Source organism: Oncorhynchus mykiss, chromosome 27, assembly GCF_013265735.2.
Source record: "Oncorhynchus mykiss isolate Arlee chromosome 27, USDA_OmykA_1.1, whole genome shotgun sequence".
Taxonomy (NCBI): Eukaryota; Metazoa; Chordata; class Actinopteri; order Salmoniformes; family Salmonidae; genus Oncorhynchus; species Oncorhynchus mykiss.
In genome coordinates, this window is record NC_048591.1 from 14,785,634 (window position 1) to 14,807,109 (window position 21,476).

A 21,476-nucleotide genomic window follows, 5' to 3' on the forward strand; every position below is an offset into this window, starting at 1 on the left:
AATTAGAATAGGGTGATAGGTAACTGACTCAGCTGCTGAAATTAGTTTGGAGTCCAACAAAAAATAGTCAATTCTGGAATATGATTTATGAACTGATGAAAAGAAAGAATAATCCCTGTCTGTTGGGTGCGTCAGTCTCCAAATAACGACAATGTTAAGGTTTGTCATCAATGTATTTAGACAGACACTGGCATTTGATTGTGGAAGTGACCTTGATAGCTGTTTATCTAAAAGAGGATCTAACGTACAGTTAAAGTCCCCTCCAACAATAACACTTGTATCCGAGATATTTGGTATGTCCTTAAATACTCTTTGAAAAAATAATGGCTCATCGAGTATGGGTCCATATAAATTGACCAAGGTTACTGGTTTTGAATTCAGTGTACCAGCCACAATAATATACCGACCATTAGGATCGAAAATCGAGGAGGAGTAAACAAAAGGAATGTTTTTCCTTATCAGGATTGCTACCCCTCTCACGTTTGCATCAAAGTTAGACTGGTATATCTGACCGATCCAGCCGACTTGTAGCTTGGCCTGAGCTTAATATGAGTTTTTTGAAGAAGCACTATGTCAGCACCCAGTGATTTAAGATGAGAAAAAACCTTAGCTCGTTTCACCACATGCCCTAAGCCGTTACAGTTCCAGCTGACTATCTTCATTCCACCTGGTCTACTCTGTGCTCTGTCACTATGTGGCATTTCTTATTTTAGAGCAAATTGTTGCTGTCATACAAAACCCAGAAGAAAAACGTCCCGCCGTGCGGGAGCTTGTCATGCCACCTGTACTAATAATAAACGTGAACATAAAACGCATACCCCATCCCCCCTCCCATCCCTTTACTGAGTGACTTCCCCAAACGAAGCACTCCTTGACTAACACACAAACCTTAGGGTGTCTAGACATACAGCTTGAACTAACTCGTCGTCTATAGATGCTCCGCATATAAACTAATATTAAATAACACTTAACTCTCACGCTATATTAGCCACAACATCTCATCTATCATATAAGTCCCAATTTCTGATCTTCTAACCGAAAAGACATAGGCCAGAAATTCAAACACATTCCTGGCCTGTATTTGGCCATTTAGCCGGCTGACACAGCCGTTCTGTATCCTCAGCCAGGGAGCTTGCTTATCAAGAACAGATCGGCCTCTTTTGATTTGTCAAACATACGTGTTGATCCTTCGACTGTCACCTTAAACCGGGCTGGGAAGAGGAATCCATATCGGATGTTGGCCACCCTGCATTTGTTGCGTACCTCATCATACTCTTTGCGTTGGTTCCTCACCTCCAAGATAAGATCTGGGTAGAAAGACACCCTGGCTCCGTTGTAGTTAAGGAGGAACTTTTGACTTGCCAGCTTGAGGATGAGATCCCTGGTCTGGGGATAGTGCAGCCGTACAATGAATGGCCTTGGTGGCTCGCCCTTGGCCGGCTTCGTTGCCTGAGATCTGTGTGCGCGGTCGATCAGGATGGCCATTTTGAAGTGTTCACTCCCCAGCAATGCCTGTATCAGCTCCGAGACAAATTCCGTGGGTTTCCCTTTCTCAGTGTCCTCCTGGATCCCACATATTCGGATGTTCTGGCGTCTTGAATGCGACTCGAGCACTTCCAGTCGGGCTTTCAGGGTTTTGTTGTCATTTTTGAACGTTGCGCACTGTTTCTCTATGTCCTGTAGCCTTGCCTCGTGATCGACTGTCGTCTGCTCAACCTCATGCACCCTTCCCTTAGTTGCCTTCACAGTTTCGGCCAAAGTCCCAATACTCTTTGAGATATCAGCCAACCTTGTGTCCACCTTCTTGCTTAGTGAGTTTATGGCAGCCAGTATGTCATTTTGAGTAGGCTTTGTGGGGAACTCTTGGAAGCTAGCCTCTTCAGCTAACTCCTCGTGGGTCGGCGACGTTGACATTGGTTTGTTGTCTCTCATTCAAATTATCTTGTTTAACGCCCCCTTTTTTGGTGCCTTTTCCCTTTGTCATATTTGTTTGAAGTTATAGGTCGTGAGAGGTTAAGATAAATACTAATTTGTTTCAAAATAGAGCGGAGCTCTAGCAAAGCACGTCTACTCCATAGCACGCTCTCTAGCGCCCGACTCCCACATTCTTAAGTGAACAAAATCCCTGCAGTGTCTAAACCACCTGGCCTACTTTACACACGTAGATGTACGTGTCTGTGACCTTTGACATTTAGGTCATAAACCATGCTCATAAATCTTTCTTGCGTGTAGATCTTCTGTTACTACTTACTACTACAGTGGTTCTAGACCATTTTTGCTTACTGTTCCCCATTCACATATTGCGCTGCCCATTAGTCTTCCCAAGTACCCCCTGTGGATGGGACAGGTACCCCCACGGGTACTGGTACCCCGGGATGAGACCCACTGTCTTATATAAAGCCTTTCAACATTCACCTTGTCTCCTGAGCCTACACCTTGGAACTCATTGCTTGCCACAATGTGATAAAACATTCTGGGAAAAATGCTCAAGAATAGGGTTATAATTGAAAACTTTAATTCCAGTTACATATTTTACTTTAGAGAAAGCTGTCTCAATGGTTGCAGGTGTGACCTCTGTGTGAATGTCATTTTCTTCTTACATCTGCAAAGGAGCAAATGCATACAGTAGTGTACATGTAAGGAATGAATGCTTTAACAAACTGACCAGCATTTAGGTAAAAGGAATTAAGGAATATCAACACAGTTAAACAAAATAATTTAGAGTAAAAGTATAGAGTATACATGTACAGTAAATCTAATAATTCAACATCAATAATTCCATATTTAAAGCAGCTCACCAGTTTGTAACCCCTACTTGCAAGGGAAGACATATTCTGTCTCTGCCTGGTCACCTGAATAAAAAAAGAAAACAGGTAAGTCTCAGTAAATGAACACAAGTTAACCAAATGTAAGAAGAGGGAAAAATATGTTTTGGGGAGGGTTAGATATAAACCTACTTGGCTGGTAGTAGTCGTAGATCTGGACCACCGCTGGCTTTAGATTCTGTACTGGGAGCTCCTGTATGATGTCCAGGGTGTGGTTGAATGTAAAATGTGATGATAACTGTTGGGAGATAAAACAAAAATGTAATAAACATATGGGTCACAATTATTTAAATGATAAAAGCAGAAGTTTCAGTTTCGGTAACATTCTACTTGACACCCAACTTATTTTATTTTGTATTTAATTGAACCTTTATTTAACTAGGCAAGTCAGTTAAGAACACATTCTTATTTACAATGACAGCCTGCGAAAAGGCAAAATGCCTCCTGCGGTGACAGTGGCCTGGGATTAAAAATAAATAAGTAAATACAATATAAATACAGGACAAAACACACATCACAACAAGAGAGACAACACAACACTACATAAAGAGAGACATAAGACAACAACATAGCAAGGCAGCAACACATGACAACACAGCATGGTAGCAACACAACATGGTAGCAGCACAAAACATGGTACAAACATTATTGGGCACAGTCAACAGCACAATGGTCAAGAAGGTAGAGACAACAATACATCACACAAAGCAGCCACAACTGTCAGTTAGAGTGTCCATGACTGAGTCTTTAGAATGAAGAAACTGAGATAAAACTGTCCAGTTTGAGTGTTGCAGCCCTTACCAGTCGCTAGTTGCAGCAAACTGAAAAGAGAAATGAGACAGGGATGTGTGTACTTTGGGAACCTCTCAAGAGCACCCTTACCTTCCGATCTATAAATTATGTCTCCATAATCTAGCATGGGTAGGATGGTCATCTGAATTAGGGTTAGTTTGGCAGCTGGGGTGAAAGAAGAGTGATTACAATAGAGGAAACCAAGTCTAGATTTAACTTTAGCCTGCAGCATTGATATGTGCTGAGAGAAGGACAGTGCACCATCTAGCCATACTCCCAAGTACTTGTATGAGGTGACTACCTCAATCTCTAAACCCTCAGAGGTAGTAATAACACCTTATAGAAGAGGGGCATTCTTCCTACCAAACCACATGACCTTTGTTTTGGAGGTGTTCAGAACAAGGTTAAGGGCAGAGAAAGCTTGTTGGACACTAAGAGCATTTAGAGCATTTAGCACAAAATCCAGGGAGGGGACAACTGAGTATAAGACTGTATCATCTGCATAGAAATGGATGAGAGAGCTTCCTGCTGCCTGAGCTATGTTGTTGATGTAAATTGAGAAGAGCGTGGAGCCTAGGATTGAGCCTTGGGGTACTCCCTTGGTAACAGGCAGTGGCTGAGACAGCAGACTTTATACACTGCACTCTTTGAGAGAGATAGTTAGCAAACCAGACCAAAAACCCCTCAGAGACACCAATACTCCTTAGCCAGCGGAAACCAGATTGCATACCCGATAGAATGCTATAGACCAAGATCAAGAAAGCCAGTCCGTTGATTATTGACAAGTTTTTCCAAAACTTTTGTTAAAAAAGGGCAAAATAGAAATAGGACTATAACAGTTAGGATCAGCTTGATCTCGCCCTTTAAATAAAGGATGAAATGTGGCTGCCTTAAAAGCAATGGGAACCTTCCCAGAAAGGAGAGACATGTTAAAAATGGTGTAGATAGGCTTAGCGACGATAGAGGCAGCAACTTTAAAGAAGAAAGGGTCTAAACCATCTGACCCAGATTGTTTTTTGGGGTCAAGTTTAAGGTGCTCAGGTGCATCCTGTTTCCATTGATCATCCTTGAGATGTTTCTACAACTTAATTGGAGTCCACCTGTGGTAAATTCAATTAACAAGACATGATTTGGAAAGGCACACACCTGTCTAGATAAGGTCAGAACAATGATTGTCAGAACAAAAACCAAGCCAAGAGGATGAAGGAATTGTCTGCAGAGCTTCGAGACAGAATTGTGTTGAGGCACAGATCTGGGGAAGGGTACCAAAATATTTCTGCAGCATTGAAAGTCTCCAAGAACACAGTGGCCTCCATCATTCTTAAATGTAAGAAGTTTGGAACCACCAAGACTCTTCCTAGAGCTGGCCTCCCAGCCAAACTGAGCAATCCGGGAAGAAGGGCCTTGGTCAGGGAGGTGATCAAGAACCCAATGGTCACTCTGACAGAGCTCCGGAGTTCCTCTGTGGGGATGGAGGAACCTTCCAGAAGGACAACCACCTCTGCAGCACTTCACCAATCAGGCCTTGACGGTAGAGTGGCCAGACAGAAGCCACTCCTCTCAGACCATGAGAAACAAGATTCTCTGGTCTGATGAAACCAAGATTGAACTGTTTGGCCTGAATGTCAAGCGTCACAAACCTGGCACCATCCCAAAGGTGAAGCATGGTGGTGGCAGAATCATGCTGTGGGGATGTTTATTAGTGACAGGGACTGAAAGACTAGTCTGGATCGAGGCAAAAATGAACGAAGCAAAGTACAGAGAGATTTTTGATGAAAACCTTCCTCAGACCACTCAGGACCTGACTGGGGCGAAGGATCACCTTCCAACAGAACAATGACCCGGAGCACACCAAGACAATGCAGGAGTGGCTTCGGGACAAGTCTCTGAATGTCTTTGAGGGGCCCTACCAGAGCATGGACTTGAACCTGATCGAACATTTCCGGAGAGACCTGAAAATAGAGTTGCAGCAGCACTCCCCATCCAACCTGACAGAGCTTGAGCGGATCAGCAGAGCAGAATGTGATGAACTCCCCAAATACATGTATGTCAAGCTTGTAGAGTCAAACTCAAGAAGACTTGATTCTGTAATCCCTGCCAAAGGTACTTCAACAAAGTACTGAATAAAGGGTCTGAAAACTTATGTAAATGTGATATTTATTTATTTATTTGCTTTGTCATTATGGGGTATTGTGTGTAGATAGTTTTTTCCCCCTTTTTTAATAAGGCTGTAACGTAACAAAATGTGGAAAAAGTCAAGGGTTCTGAATACGGTCGTGGCCAAAAGTTTTGAAAATGACACAAATATAAATTTTCACAAAGTTTGCTGCTTCAGTGTCTTTAGATATTTTTGTCAGATATTACTATGGAATACTGAAGTATCATTACAAGCATTTCATAAGTATCAAAAGCTTTTATTGACAATTACATGAAGTTGAATCAAAGAGTCAATATTTGCAGTGTTGACCCTTATTTGTCAAGACCTCTGCAATCCGCCCTGGCATGCTGTCAATTAACTTATGGGCCACATCCTGACTGATGGCAGCCCATTCTTGCATAATCAATGCTTGCAGTTTGTCAGAATTTGTGGGGTTTTGTTTGTCCACCCGCCTCTTGAGGATTGACCACAAGATCTCAATGGGATTAAGGTGTGGAGAGTTTCCTGGCCATGGACCCAAAATATCAATGTTTTGTACCCGAGCCACTTTTGCCTTATGGCAAGGTGCTCCATCATGCTGGAAAAGGCATTGTTCGTCACCAAACTGTTCCTGGATGGTTGGGAGAAGTTGCTCTCGGAGGATGTGTTGGTACCATTCCTTATTCATGGCTGTGTTCTTAGGCAAAATTGTGAGTGAGCCACTCCCTTGGCTGAGAAGCAAACCCACACATGAATGGGCACAGGATGCTTTACTTTTGTCTTCTCTGGACAAGCATTTTTCTGGATGCCCCAAACAATCGGAAAGGGGATTCATCAGAGAAAATTACTTTACCCCAGTCCTCGGCAGTCCAATCCCTGTACCTTTTGCAGAATATCAGTCTGTCCCTGATGTTTTTCCTGGAGAGACGTGGCTTCTTTGCTTCCCTTCTTGAAACCAGGCCATCCTCCAAAAGTCTTCACCTCACTGTGCGTTCAGATGCACTCACACCTGCCTGCTGCCATTCCTGAGCAAGCTCTGTACTGGTAGTGCCCCCATCCCACAGCTGAATCAACTTTAGGAAACAGTCCTGGCGCTTGCTGGACGTTCTTGGGCGCCCTAAAGCCTTCTTCACAACAATTGAACCGCTCTCCTTGAAGTTCTTGATGATCCAATAAATTGTTGATTTAGGTGCAATCTTACTGGCAGCAATATCCTTGCCTGTGAAGCCCTTTTTGTGCAAAGCAATGATGACGGCACATATTTCCTTGCAGGTAACCATGATTGACAGAGGAAGAACAATGATTCCAAGCACCACCCTCCTTTTGAAGCTTCCGGTCTGTTATCAGTCAGCATGACAGAGTGATCTCCAGCCTTGTACTCGTCAACACTCACACCTGTGTTAACGAGATAATCACTGACATGATGTCAACAGGTCCTTTTGTGTCAGGGATGAAATGCAGTGGAAATGTTTTTTGAGGATTCAGTTGATTTGCATGGCAAAGAGGGACTTTGCAATTAATTGCAATACATCTGATCACTCTTCATAACATTCTGGAGTATATGCAAATTGTCATCATACAAACTGAGGCAGCAGACTTTGTGAAAATGTATATTTGTGTCATTCTCAAAACTTTTGGCTACGACAGTACTTTCCGGAAGCACTGCATATCCATTGTTTTTGTCAAAATGTCTCAAGGTCAGTAAATTTGGTTGGGAATTATTGATGGACAGCAATATTCAAATCTTGTCTCTGATTTTTTAATGTAGATTTAAATCAGGATGGAGACTTGACCATTCAGGAACACAACACCTATTGGAAAGACATTCTGTTGTGTCTTTGGCATTACAAATTGTGTAATTGTCCCGCAGAAAAATAAAACTCCAACCCAGGGTAAGGTTTTCAGAAAACTGAGGGGGGGTTGATTTCCTAGAACTTTTTACCTGGGCTTTGCTCCTTTCATTTAAACACCCCAAATACATGTATGCCAAACTTGTAGAGTCATACCCAAGAAGACTCGAGGCTGTAATCGCTGCCAAAGGTGCTTCAATAAAGTAATGAGAAAAGGGTCTGAATACTTATGTAAATGTGATATTTTATTTTTTTATTTGCTTTGTCATTATGGGATATTGTGTGTAGATTGTAGATTCCTATAACTTTTTACCTGGGCTTTGCTCCTTTCATATTTATTTTGACCCTAACAAACACCCGGTCCCTGCCGGTGACAAGCATAACCATAACATGATGCTGCCACCACAATACTAGAAAATACAAAGGGATCAACAACATTGCTTTCACGACACATTACCTGCCTGTATGAGAAAGTGAAATAAAGAAAGTCTGTGTTTAAAAAATCCACTCCAAATCATCCATTATGTTTGAATTAAGGCAGTTAAGTAATACTGCAAGACAGCATGGCAAAGACATTAACGTTGTGGCCTAAATTAGAAACTACAGGTTTGGGTCAAATCCAATACAACACAGAGAGAACCCTCTGTATTCTCCAGTATTGTGGTGGCAGCATCATGTTATGAGTATGCTTGTCATTGGAAGGGACTGGGGAGTTTGTCAGGATCAAAAGAAATATGAAAGGCCCAAAACCCAGGTAAAGGAAAACCCCCCTCAATCTTCTGAAAACCTAACCCTGGTATAGAGTTCTGTTGTTCAGAGAGACAATTAGACAAATGTTTATGCCAAAGACCAGAATTGCTTACCAAAAGGTGTTAAGCGTGTTCCTGAGTGGTCTAAAATGTGAAAATCAGAGACAAGATTTGAATATTGCTCTCCATCAATGATTCCCAACCAAAGCAATGTTGACAGAAACAATGGGCATATGTTGCCCTAAGAGTTGTGCAAAGTTGATAGAATGGACAATTTGGTTTTGGTCTCACCTCTGTCAAGTACATTAACACATGGTCATCTTTAGCATCAACACGATCCACAAAAAGTGACCTCCTCAGCTGTGAAGACAAGCCATACATGTTATTCATCTTGCATTGACAACAATGTTCAGTTTCAGAAAGATTCACAGGTGAAAGAGGCAAGAGTTACTATACATAGAAAAAGGTCACAGGTGTCACGACTTCCGCCGAAGTTGGCTCCCCTGCCTGTTCGGGCGGTGCTCGGCGGTCATCGTCACCGTCCTACTAGCCGCCACCAATCCCTTTTTCGTTTGTCTGTTTGTTTTGTCTTATTAGTTTCACCTGTGTTTCTGTTGTTTGGTTTAATTAGCTTCCCTATATTTAGTAGGTAGACCCGCCTTTGTTTTGTGCGGGATTGTCTTTATGTTATGTGTGTGCATTTTAGGTAGTGATGGATTGTCTTTATGTTACGTGTGTGCATTTTAGGTAGTGATGGATTGTCTTTATGTTACGTGTGTGCATTTTAGGTAGTGGTGGATTGTCTTTATGTTATGTGTGTGCATTTTAGGTAGTGATGGATTGTCTTTATGTTACGTGTGTGCATTTTAGGTAGTGGTGGATTGTCTTTATGTTACGTGTGTGCATTTTAGGTAGTGGTGGATTGTCTTTATGTTACGTGTGTGCATTTTAGGTAGTGGTGGATTGTCTTTATGTTACGTGTGTGCATTTTAGGTAGTGGTGGATTGTCTTTATGTTACGTGTGTGCATTTTAGGTAGTGGTGGATTGTCTTTATGTTATGTGTGTGCATTTTAGGTAGTGGTGGATTGTCTTTATGTTACGTGTGTGCATTTTAGGTAGTGGTGGATTGTCTTTATGTTACGTGTGTGCATTTTAGGTAGTGGTGGATTGTCTTTATGTTACGTGTGTGCATTTTAGGTAGTGGTGGATTGTCTTTATGTTACGTGTGTGCATTTTAGGTAGTGGTGGATTGTCTTTATGTTACGTGTGTGCATTTTAGGTAGTGGTGGATTGTCTTTATGTTACGTGTGTGCATTTTAGGTAGTGGTGGATTTTCTTTTCTTTAACTTGGCACCCTGTGGTTTTTTGGTTGTCTCGTTGTGTGTCCCGTGCCCTGAATTTGATGGGCTTATTATTTTGTTGTGCCTGAGTAAAGCACTTAACCTCAGTGGAACTCTCTCTGCGTCGGATTCCTGCACCCACCTAGTCCCGCGTGACAACAGGTAACACCATAAACAAACGTATGTTATGACAAAAACTCACTCTCCCCAAAGACTCTGGGTCTGGGACAAACCCAGACAGCATTTTCAAATCCACTATAATCATATTTGTGGTCAGCTCCTTTCCATGATATCTGTGAAAGCAAAGAGTTGCATGTCATATCAAAGTTTGATGTTGACAAGTGCTTGTGATAATCAAATTAATTGATATTTTGACTATTTACCCATAAAAAGACATGGTTGCCTGATATGATTTCTTACTGTTACCGATCCAAGCCTATGTACAAACCAGAAGTGACCAAAGTAGGCTATTGGGAAAAATTCACTTATATGTGTATGAAAGTAGTAGAAAGTGAAGTATTTGGTCCCATATTCAGAGCACACAATGACTACATCAAGCTTGTGACTATAAATTAGTTGGATGCATTTACTGTTTGTTTTGGTTGTGTTTCAGATTATTTATCTGACATCCCCTGTTATTGTTATGGTGAGAGGTTAGCATCTCTTGGGGATATGCTGTTTGTGAGTATGTAACTTTCTCACTCATCATTATTCACAATTCATTCATGATTATTTGTAATCGTGGTAGCATCAACATTAATATAGAAGCGTTTAGAAACATATTCTATTCTTATTTACAATAAAAGTGACTCCAAAATGGCACAACACATTATTTACCATACATTTCTATTGGGCAAAAAATAATCTGACACAAAAAGGAAATGCATCCAAAAAATTTGTAGCGTGAAAATGGGACCAAGTACTTAACTTTTTACGACATTAATAAACATATACGTGAATTTGTCCTAAAATGGGGGGACTATGTACAAAACGCACTGTAACTTCTAAACGGTTCACCAAATATGGATGTTAATACCACGCTTTAACCTCATAAGCCATTGTTTTATTTCAAATCCACACTTTTGGAGTACAGAGCCAAATGAAGAAAAAAAATGATTCTTTGTCCCAATAATTACAGAGGGCACTATAGGTATAATAAACCAATTCAATTGGGTCAGATACATTCTGTAAGACATGCTCCAAAACAACACTGGAGTGTCATCATTGACCTGATTCAAATAATAAACTGATTGAAAGAATGCTTCTGTGAACGCAAATGTGTCATTCATTCTTACTGAAACTGGAGTTTCAGCGTGACTCTGGGTCTCAAAGAGTTACTGTTGCAGTCCACCTCTGGCTTCACCTGGATACTGAGCGTTGTGCTGTCAGTAGGAGTAGGGATGTTGTAGTGGAGGGCCACCTGGGAAAGAGGGAAGAACAAGTCAGGGAAACCATCCTGTCCAGAAATATACATTTTAAAACATAGGGAAAAAATACATATTTTATAAACTAAATATCAAGCCAGACAATGCTTCTTAAATGTTTGAAATTCACAGTAATATACAAATCCATATCTTGCACTTTAGTATTGGGAGGAGTGTATTCACTGACCTGCACTGAGGCACAAGCACTGCCCTTCACTTCCACGCTGTACTTCCCTTCTGTGTCCTGCAGCGCCCTCTCCTGGTAGAGAAGCTTGTTGTTTTGGTTCACTTCAAAGAGGTGCTGTGCCCCACTGGGAGAATGTACTGTGACTGTGCTGGCACCCTCTCTACTGTACACCCTGGTGGAGTAGAGAGCCAGGGCCTGGAGGGCCACCACTGTGTCCTAAACACACACATCAACAGACCACAGACAAATATGTTCCAAATGAATGAAAACACCCATTTACAGAAAGGGTAGATTTTTACATTGGTCAGTTCCTAGAGTGACTATTTTCCATTTCCATCCATTATGCTTTCTTGGCTCCATTTCAGTGCAAGTTATCCTCGCCAGGCTTGACATGACAAGAAGCACATACATGCCTGTTGTGAAGTCAAGGTGGTAATAATGCCTCACTACTAGTGCACAGCACAGGGTGCCGCTTCAGAACGGAGGTGTTTTGGAAATATACCTGTGTGGAAGAGAAGCCTCCGTAGGCGTTCTGCTGTCTCACCAGCCACCTGATGATGCGGGAGGCGTAACCCAGGTCAGTGGTAGACAGAGGGGAGGCACTGAGGGAAGCCAGCAGAACATAGGAGCTGATTTCTACCGCCAGGGAGGCTGAGGTCTCTGAGGAGGTCTGAGTCCAGTGCAGGACACCCCCTTAGGGATGAGGAACACAGAGAGAGAGAGAGAGAGAGAGAGACAGAGGACTAGCTTATTCATCATTAAACAGAATACAAAGTTCTTCTCTGACCTCCCTAATGAATTTTATGACAGACACCTGAGTTCTTTGAAATACTCTGGGCATTGAATTGAGACCTGCCTGGAATGCCAGATGGGAGGAGGGTTTGCACTTTTCTGATTACTTCATTGGCTCCATTGCCCAGGTAAGCTCAATCAAGGCAAGACACCACAAACAGATCTTGGACCAGGATATGTCTCACCTTCTTGTAATGCGATCGTGTCCAGGTGCTGCAGAAGCTGGGTCCGGGTCTCCATGTCCCCTGCCAGGGTAAAGGTGTAGGCCAGCAGAGCAGTAGTGTAAGTGTTGGACAAATCACTGGTGGAGTTCCTCAGGCAAGACAAGCTGCGGTTCACAACAGGATCCTGGAGCACAAAATAACAGAGCAGCACATTAAGAGACATGTTAGCCTGGTCCCAGATCTGTTTGTAATGCCAAGGTAATACAAACAGATCTGGGACCAGTCTAGACACATTCATGCTGGAGCACTTTTAGTTTTTCAGTTTACAGTATTACAACTATGTCTGTGCTTTTTATGTTAACAGCACACTGTCATTCAGGACTGCTTATGGTAACAGCTATTCTTATTTCTATTCCATATGCTACTTTCAGATCAATTTTTACACAGAACTCACTACATTTTAGAATATCTAAAAGACAGTTGACATAAAATGTATACAATAGACTTCATACAGGAGGCTAAATCAGTTTCCTGTAATGGACGTTGTTGAAGTGAGAAACAATAGTTATGTGGAGATGCTACGTACCGACACTGACATGTTGAGCTCCAGCATTGAAGCAGTGATGTAGGCCGTCAGTGTGACTTCATCTGTCACCCCACCCTACAAAACAATATGTTAAATACTAAAACATGTGTAAACTGTAGCCTGATACAATTCTGTAGAAATCATCATTCCCAACTTTATGGCTGGTCTGACGAGACGTAAAACAACATCTTCTTCTATCAGTTTATTATCAATATAAATACCTTCATTCTGTTGTTAAAAAGTTTCCCCAATCTAATGAAACAGCCATGTTCGCCTTGTTGACGTTCCAACCAAGTCTTGGTTTGCTCAATTTTTACCGGATCAATATAAATGAAAGACTTTGCTTTGCCAAAGGATCTCAAAACAAAAGCAGTCAGCCTGAGAAAAGAGAACTTGATTTGAATGTCCCGTCATAATACCCACATAAGGTTGTTATAAACATGACAGAGCTTGACATTACATGCAACAAAATATTATTTTAATTTATGTCACATCCATGGTCTCCCTGTCAGAGACAATGCCATTTGATTGGTCAATACTTAATTGAAACAGACACAGTTATAATGTGTTTACCAGTAGGTGAAACACACAATACATACCAAGTGTTCCCTGAACCTTGTCCAAATGTGCTGTATGCACCATCAACATGCTTGTAGTTCAGCTGCCTTTGGTAACCTGTCGGTGAGTTTTTAAAGCAAACAACAGTAACCAAGTGTGTTTTATATTCACTGAGGGTGCGCCCCAAATGGCACCCTATTCCCTAGCGTACTCTTTTTGCCAGGAAGAAAGTAGTGCACTATGTAGGGAGTAGGGTGATATTTGGGATTTAAAAGAAATCTATATTCTATAATCAAATGACTTTAGAAAAACATCTGGAAGTCCCAACATGTGTTGGGTCAGTGATGCTCTGTTGATAACACTGTAATATCATCTGTGCTGTAGCTCTATAATTGACATGATAGCAGGGTTGTAGTCACTAGGGCACACTGTGGTGAAATGTTTAAAAATGTTCTTCAACGAAAAACAAAAAAAAGGGACAAATCCAGCTCTGTTTCAGTCAGTTTTCTTCCGTTTGGTGCCTAATCAATACGACCCATATTTTGAGGGACTCTCTTACCACTAGTGAGGAACTTGATGGCCTTGTCTCGGATGGCTGGAGTGAGCTGCTCTGTGTTCCTCAGGTACTCCAGGATGTAGATATTGGGGGCGAGGAGGGCCATATTTTGCTCTCCACACCCATACGGCATCTGCAACAGTCCATCCAGGTTCTTGAGGGCCCGACCCAGGATGTCACCTACAGGTAAACATGGGACTTCTGTGATACTGTCCTCTTTAGCAAACAGCAGCATTATCACTGGATAAGGGTTGCTTTTCTCACCAAAACTCCTGTCTAAACTCACCAAGCCTCTAAATAATACAATGGTTTATTTTACCCAGGACTGAGAGAGAAATTCGATCAGATCCATCCACCACATTCTTGGGGAGTTGCAGTTCCACCTCCTCTGTCATAGTTACTCCTGTGGACACACAGATGATAAGATGAATGGAGATAATCTGTTCAACCAAAGTACATTCAACTTTCATGTATTACTGACCAGTTGGACACAGCAACCAGTTGTAGGTGTCGGTCTTCTCTGTTCCCTCAGCCTGAGAGGAGAGGATATTATTTTCAGTCAGAGGCAGTTACACTAGGTATCTGTACAACGGTATGTTCCGTCACAACAGTAGGCTACATACCTTCACCAGCAGGCTCTTTGTGACTGTGTCGATGCGTCCTCTCTCCGGTACGTTCACAATCTCATTGTCACACGCAGCGTGGGACTGGACAGCCTCTGCACTAACGGACACATTCATAACCCCTACACACACATTGACAGACAGAATACACCACAAGTTACACAAGATCCAATATGGTGACTGAGAGTGCACAACTCAGGCTGACATCCATTCTGCTGTTTTTGGTATTTGCTAAGGATCCCCAACAGCTGTTGCAAAAGCAGCAGCTACTCTTCCTGGGGTCCACACTAAACATGACATATAATACAGAATGACATAATACAAAACATCAATAGACAAGAACAGCTCAAAGACAGAACTACATATAAAAAATGTAAAAGGCACACGTAGCCTACATATCAATGCTTACACACAAACTATCTAGGTCAAATAGGGGAGATGCTTTGTGCCGCAAAGTGTTGCTTTATCTGTTTTTTGAAACCAGATGTGCTGTTTATTTGAGCAATATGAGATGGAAGGAAGTTCCATGCAATTAGGGCTCTATATAATACTGTACGCTTTCTTGAATTTGTTCTGGATTTGGGGACTGTGAAAAGATCCCTGGTGGCATGTCTAAGTGTGTGTGTCAGAGCTGTGTGTAAGTTGACTATGCAAACCATTTTGGATATTCAACACATTAATGTTTCTTATAAAAAGAAGAGGTGATGTCAGTCTCTCCTCAACTCTTAGCCAAGAGAGACTGGCATGCATAGTATTTATTTCAGCCCTCTGATTACAATTAAGAGCCAGATGTGCTGCTCTGTTCTGGGCCAGCTTCAGCTTAACTAGGTGTTTCCTTGCAGCACTCGACCACACGACTGGACAATAATCAACAGAAGACAAAACTAGAGCCTGCAGGACTTCCTTTTTGGAGTGTGGTGTCAAAGAAGCAGAGCATCGCTTTATTACGGACAGACCTCTCCCCATCTTAACAACCACTGAATCTATATGTTTTGACCATGACAGTTTACTATCTAAAGTAACGCCAAGTAATTTAGTCTCCTCAACTTGTTCAACAGCCAAACCATTCATTGCCAGATTCAGCTGAGGTCTAGAACTTAAGCAATGATTTGTACCAAATACAATGCTCTTAGTCTTAGTGATGTTCCGGACCAGTTTATTACTGGCCACCCATTCCAAAATAGACTGCAACTCTTTGTTAAGGGTGTCAGTGACTTCATTAGCTGTGGTTGCTGATGCGTATATGTTTGAATCATCAGCATACATGGACACACATGCTTAGTTTAATGCCAGTGTCAGGTCATTGGTAAACATAGAAAAGAGTAGAGGTTCTAGAGAGCTGCCCTGTGGTACACCACACTTTACATGTTTGATATTAGAGAAGCTTCCATTAAAGAAAACCCTTTGAGTTCTATTAGATAGATAGCTCTGAATCCATGATATGGCAGAGTTGGAAACGCCATAACACATACGTTTTTTCAACAACAGGTTATGGTCAATAATATCAAAGGCTGCACTGAAATCTATTAACAGTACAGCTCCCACAATCTTATTATTATCAATTTCTTTCAACCAATCATCGGTCATTTGTGTCAGTGCAGTACATGTTGAGTGCCCTTCTCTATAAGCATGCTGAAAGTCTGTTGTTAATTTGTTTACAGAGAAATAGCATTGAATTTGTTCAAACACAATCTTTTCCAACAGTTTGCTAAGAGCTGGCAGCAAACTTATCGGTCTGCTGTTAGAACCAGTAAAGGCCGCTTTACCACTCTTGGGTGGCGGAATTACTTTGGCTTCCCTCCAGGCCTGAGGACAAAGACTTTCCCCTAGGCTCTGATTAAAAATATGACAGAGAGGAGGGGCTATAGAGGACAGCTACCATCCTCAGTAGCTTTCCATCTAAGTTGTCAATGCCAGCAAGTTTGCTATTACGGATCAATAACAATAACTTTCCCACATCTCCCACACTAATTTTACAAAATTCAAACTTGCAATGCATGAATACAATTGCTCACTGTTCGTTGTTGGCATTTCCTGCTTAAGTTTGCCCACTTCACTAATTGGCAACATCAAATGGTTTTGTGATGAATAAGCCATCTGATTCAATGAAAGATGGAGTTGAATTTGTCTTTCGGCCCATAATTTAATTTAAAGTGCTCCAAAGTTTTTTTCCATCATTCTTTATATCATTGACCTTGGCTTCATAATACAGTTTCTTCTTCTTTGTGTTGAGTTTAGTCACATAATTCATAATTTCTCAATTTGCAGTAAGTCAGCCAGTCAGATGAGCAGCCAGACTTATTAGTCACTCCTTTTGCCCCATCTCTTTCAACCGTACAGTTTTACAATTCCTCATCAATCCATGGAGCCTTAACAGTTCTAACAGTCAGTTTCTTAACAGGTGCGTGTTTATCAATAATTGGAAGACGCAATTTCATACATTCATCAAGTGCAGCGTCTGGATGCTCCTCATTAATCACATCAGACCAACAAATATTTTTGAACATCATCCACATAAATCAGGGCAAAATATTTTGTATGATCTCTATTTTAGGCCCAGCTGTTGGAACTTTGGCTTTCCTGGATAAAGCCACTATATTGTGATCACTGCATCCAATGGGTACAGATACAGCTTTAGAACAAAGTACTACAGTATTAGAACGGTTGAATGAAGACTGATGTTTTACCCAGGATAGAGGGTGCCATCGTCCAACTGAAGGTCTTTCGTCCATTGGCACACAAGCATGATGAGTATTGGACATCCTTCAAGGGTGTGAGAGTGTAGTCTAAGGAGTGAGCTGGAGTCACAGAAACCTGCCAAATAGGAACACTTGTAAGATAACATGGAAAACCCAAGACTGATACATTGGGTGTAAAAAAAATTATAAAAAATAAACATTGACTAGATCAGCTGTAACAAAACAAAATACAAGAGTTTAAAAACAACTCAAGAAACTCATGAAACAACTCAAGAAACGATTATGATGCGGTGCCGTACCATGATGCACTTGGACAGGTAGTTGAACACAGTGGCCTTCATCTCAAAGTGCTCTCCACGGATGATGGAGTACGGCAGGGTGAGTTCCAGGAAGAAGGGCTGGAAGACAGTGAGCTCCACTGGAGGAGCCAGGCCGAAGCCGCCAGGAGCCAGGCAGAATGCTTCTGTCTCCCAGGTGGTGATGGTGTCTGGAACTGTGAGGGGCATGTCTACTGTTCCAGATTCCCTGTAATACAGAGGTCAGAGTTCAAACAGAAAGCCATTAAGTGTTCCATTGAGAAAAATTGAGCCAAAGGGGTAAATTGAGCCACCCCTGTTTCTAGGAAACTATACACAAAATGTATAATTAGACTACATATTTAGGAAGAGGACATTTCATGGAGTCGATAAAGGAAGAAACCACTTAGAAAAAGTGGTAAGCAAGTTAGGTCCAAAAAACAGATTTTCACCAAGTCAAATGAATTTGTTGTGTTAGAGGTTTCATGATTGTTGTATCTAAACCAAAGTAGATAATTAAGATTGTCCTATACATCATTTGGGGGTTCTATAAGCTACAATATGAGGTCCTAAACCTAGCATGAGTGCCTCCTTGTAGCTGTGTGGGCTAATATAGTCTAAATGTTTGCCTTGGGGTAAATTGAGCTAATGGTTTTGTCAATAGAGAGCAATAGTAACGGCGTATATTTGAAGGCACAAACTTCTCCATGGTACGTTAGACAAAGCCTATGGGAAAATGTATTGAGGTTTTGGAGGGGTTTTGGATATATGCAGAAAATAAGGTCTGAGGTAAAGACAGGTTTAGGAGATATTTTACTGTACGATTTGCTTTTTGAGATAATCTTCATCAGCTAACGCCTCTCTAAGTGAATTTTGTAATGTAATAATAAAAGCACATAAATTACATAAATGATTCATATGTCATAAAGGTCATGTTAACTGACTGATATTATGTCACTGAACAAAACGTAAAAGATCTCCTAAACCTGTGTTAATCTCAGACTTTATTTTCGGCTTTTATCCCAAAACCCTATTCTTTCCCCATTCATTTTCCTCATATGAATGGCTGAACGAACTCATTTCCGGGTTTTAGGACTACAAGCTGGTGAGCTCTATGGCAAGTTGAGCAAATTGTGTTTTCTTCCCAGGCAAACGGTTGGGTAGTAAAAGATTAACAGGGATTATGTAATCCAATTACAATAATTAACATTTTATGTTACATTCTTAAAAACAGCTGATTACTTTCAGGATGACTTAATCTAGTATCAATTGGAACATTTGATAAAACTCAATGCTTTCATTTAGCTCATCATCAAGACTTTGAACATGCTCTCAGAGATTCTATTGTTCTGCTGATTGCCCATCAAGGGTGGACGACTTCTCTTGTTGTCAAACATTTACACCTGGCCCACTGGTCAATCAGGCAGTCGTCTGGACTATAGAGTTCCTGCTTGCTGCTTTGAAGCAGTGCAGTTTCTCTCGCTCTCTCCTTTGTGACATGCTTTCTGATTGCACAATATTTCTAAATGTAGTTCTAAAGGCGCGAAAGACATAGTATTGTAGGCTGTCATTGTAAATGAGAATTTGTTCTTAACTGACTTTCCTAGTTAAATAAAGGATCAAGGTGGGTGCATAGGCCTGTCAAGGTGGGTGCATAGGCCTGTCAAGGTGGGTGCATAGGCCTGTCAAGGTGGGTGCATAGGCCTGTCAAGGTGGGTGCATAGGCCTGTCAAGGTGGGTGCATAGTCATATACATTAAATATACTGTTAGATATCAGTAAGAAGGCTAACTATTTGTAATAGGCTATTGTCAAATAATAACAACAATTAGAGTTAGCGATCTCCTAACCACTTCCTCAGGTGGTGAAATAGCCCCAAATGAATTAGCCTATGTAATATTAGTGGCAAAAATGATGTAGACAAATGAATCTTTATTGAACAAAAACATCTGAATATTCTGGAAAATTATTTTGATAGTAAAATATTAACAACAATTGCCTAGTTGTCAAACCCCAAATGAATCACTGGTTCTTGAATCATACCATTTTAGCAGTTACGTTTTAAAATTAAACCATTATTTAACTAGGCCAGTCAGTTAAGAACAAAATCTTATTTACAATGACAGCCTGCCTACTGGGGAACAGTGAGTTAACTGCCTTGTTCAGGGAAACAACATTTGTCTGTAAACTTTCAAAATGTCAACATAACAAAATACGCTAGACAAGGTGGGATGTTTTTGTGTCTGGAAAATTATTTATGCGGGAAATGGGGGTGGAAACGCTTTTATGACCAAAATATTGATATAATAACCATCATATCAAAGTAAACTTGGAGTCACGCGATGACGTTGTGTGGTCCTCCCACAACCATTCGTCAGGAAAGCATGCAGTTTATTAGGCTACGGATGAAATAAGTAATGATGAACTTCACAGGGTGCTAAAAGCAAAAGATGATGAGTGTAGTATCATCTAAAATAAGGAGGCACGACAACGAGGTTCTAGCTTCAGCATGTTTACTAGCCTAGCCTGCGCAAGTCATACATAGGTACAGACACCCACAAGGGCCATCCTACTACATCTTCCCCTCTCAAATCAACAATAATATTATTCTCTTTAACATGCTACTTCATATCCTGAAACATTATGAAAGCATTACATTACACCTCCTATGCGTTAACTAAGGTACGGTCTCCATTTGCTGGGTATGCTCCCCAACAGTATGTATTGTATTCACGTAACACAGTCTTTCAGCCACTCTGGTGGCTTCACATCCCTTTTTGGGTGAGCTTGTGGATCTATGAGCATTCTCTCTCCTTCACCCTCTTTTTGTGTGTTGTCTGTGGCCTCCTCAGCCTGTATGGCTGATAGATCTGGAAGAGCTCTGGGGTGTGTTTTTTTCCTCCGAACCTCCTCTGAGACTGTGTCAACCACATAGTAGGAGGGGGGGACATCCGCATTCCTCAGCACTTTTGCTGGTGTCTTTGAGTTTGTAATCTACACACGTTGACCTTCTGTCAGCTCTGGCCTCTCCGTTGCACTGTGTTTCTGATTAAAGTCTCCAGTTTGTGTTTGTTTCAGCTGTTTGTCCGTCTCAGTGAAGGCCTTTCTGTTAAGCCATTGGGGTTTAAGCTGTGCTGGGGAGACCAGGAGCTCGGCAGGCGACAGCCCATGATGCAGTGGTATAACTATGTAAGCTAAAAGAGCCCTGTACGGATCCTTGTTCTTTTTCAGCTGTCCTTTGACTGTTTTCACAGCTCTCTTTGCCTTCCCGTTGCTCTTTGCATGGTACGGGCTACTGGTCACATGTGTGAAGTCATATTCTGCGGAAAAAGCAGAAAAGGAGCTCGCAGAGTACTGGGGAGCGTTACCTGTAACCTGGACCTCAGCAACCCCTTGCCTGGAAAAAAATTGACTTTAATCCATTGATAACACCAGCTGGTGTGGTTATGGGTGTCTTTGCTATTTCAATGTATCTTGAATAGTAATCTACCACTAGCAGATAAGTGTCATTTTTCCAATAGAACATATCTGTCCCTACATTTTGCCATGGCCATTATGGCAGCTCCGTTGCCATCATTGGTTCAGGATGACATGGTTGACATTTTCCTCCCCTCCCTTTACACTGGGCCACCACCTTGGCAATCTGAGTACTCAGACCAAGACACCACACCGACTGTTGAGCCCTCAGTTGGAATTTGGTTATCCCCATGTGTCCCTCATGCACTCCGTCTAGCATTTCTAGTTGTAGAGTCTCTGGGATAACTCTCCGTTGTCCTTTCATGAGAAGGTCTCCATTACAGTGTAAGTCACTTTGGTGCTCCCAATAGGGCTTCAGCAGCTGGAGACAGGTCCTCCTGACTGGGCCATCCCTTTTTGCACTGCTGTACTATCACTGTTG

General features: G+C 41.6%; 1 protein-coding gene across 2 annotated transcripts in view; it reads right to left on the reverse strand.

Moving 5' to 3' along the window:
* Window positions 1–2,493: 2,493 nt before the first annotated feature.
* The window catches only part of LOC110507159 (alpha-2-macroglobulin), a 32,785-nt gene continuing 13,802 nt past the window's right edge, over window positions 2,494–21,476 (reverse strand). For both annotated transcript variants that reach the window (XM_021587033.2, XM_021587032.2), the window contains exons 19-36: window positions 17,583–17,808; window positions 17,272–17,398; window positions 14,585–14,706; window positions 14,443–14,494; window positions 14,281–14,364; window positions 13,965–14,141; window positions 13,447–13,522; window positions 13,069–13,225; window positions 12,848–12,922; window positions 12,283–12,445; window positions 11,808–11,998; window positions 11,306–11,521; window positions 10,990–11,114; window positions 9,897–9,987; window positions 8,645–8,713; window positions 2,958–3,063; window positions 2,799–2,852; window positions 2,494–2,602 (exon numbers count right to left, since the gene is read on the reverse strand). In XM_021587033.2, coding sequence (XP_021442708.2) covers window positions 2,812–2,852; window positions 2,958–3,063; window positions 8,645–8,713; window positions 9,897–9,987; window positions 10,990–11,114; window positions 11,306–11,521; window positions 11,808–11,998; window positions 12,283–12,445; window positions 12,848–12,922; window positions 13,069–13,225; window positions 13,447–13,522; window positions 13,965–14,141; window positions 14,281–14,364; window positions 14,443–14,494; window positions 14,585–14,706; window positions 17,272–17,398; window positions 17,583–17,808 — 2,098 coding nt within the window. In that variant the 3' untranslated portion in view covers window positions 2,494–2,602; window positions 2,799–2,811. The remainder of the gene's footprint in view (window positions 2,603–2,798; window positions 2,853–2,957; window positions 3,064–8,644; window positions 8,714–9,896; window positions 9,988–10,989; window positions 11,115–11,305; window positions 11,522–11,807; window positions 11,999–12,282; window positions 12,446–12,847; window positions 12,923–13,068; window positions 13,226–13,446; window positions 13,523–13,964; window positions 14,142–14,280; window positions 14,365–14,442; window positions 14,495–14,584; window positions 14,707–17,271; window positions 17,399–17,582; window positions 17,809–21,476) is intronic.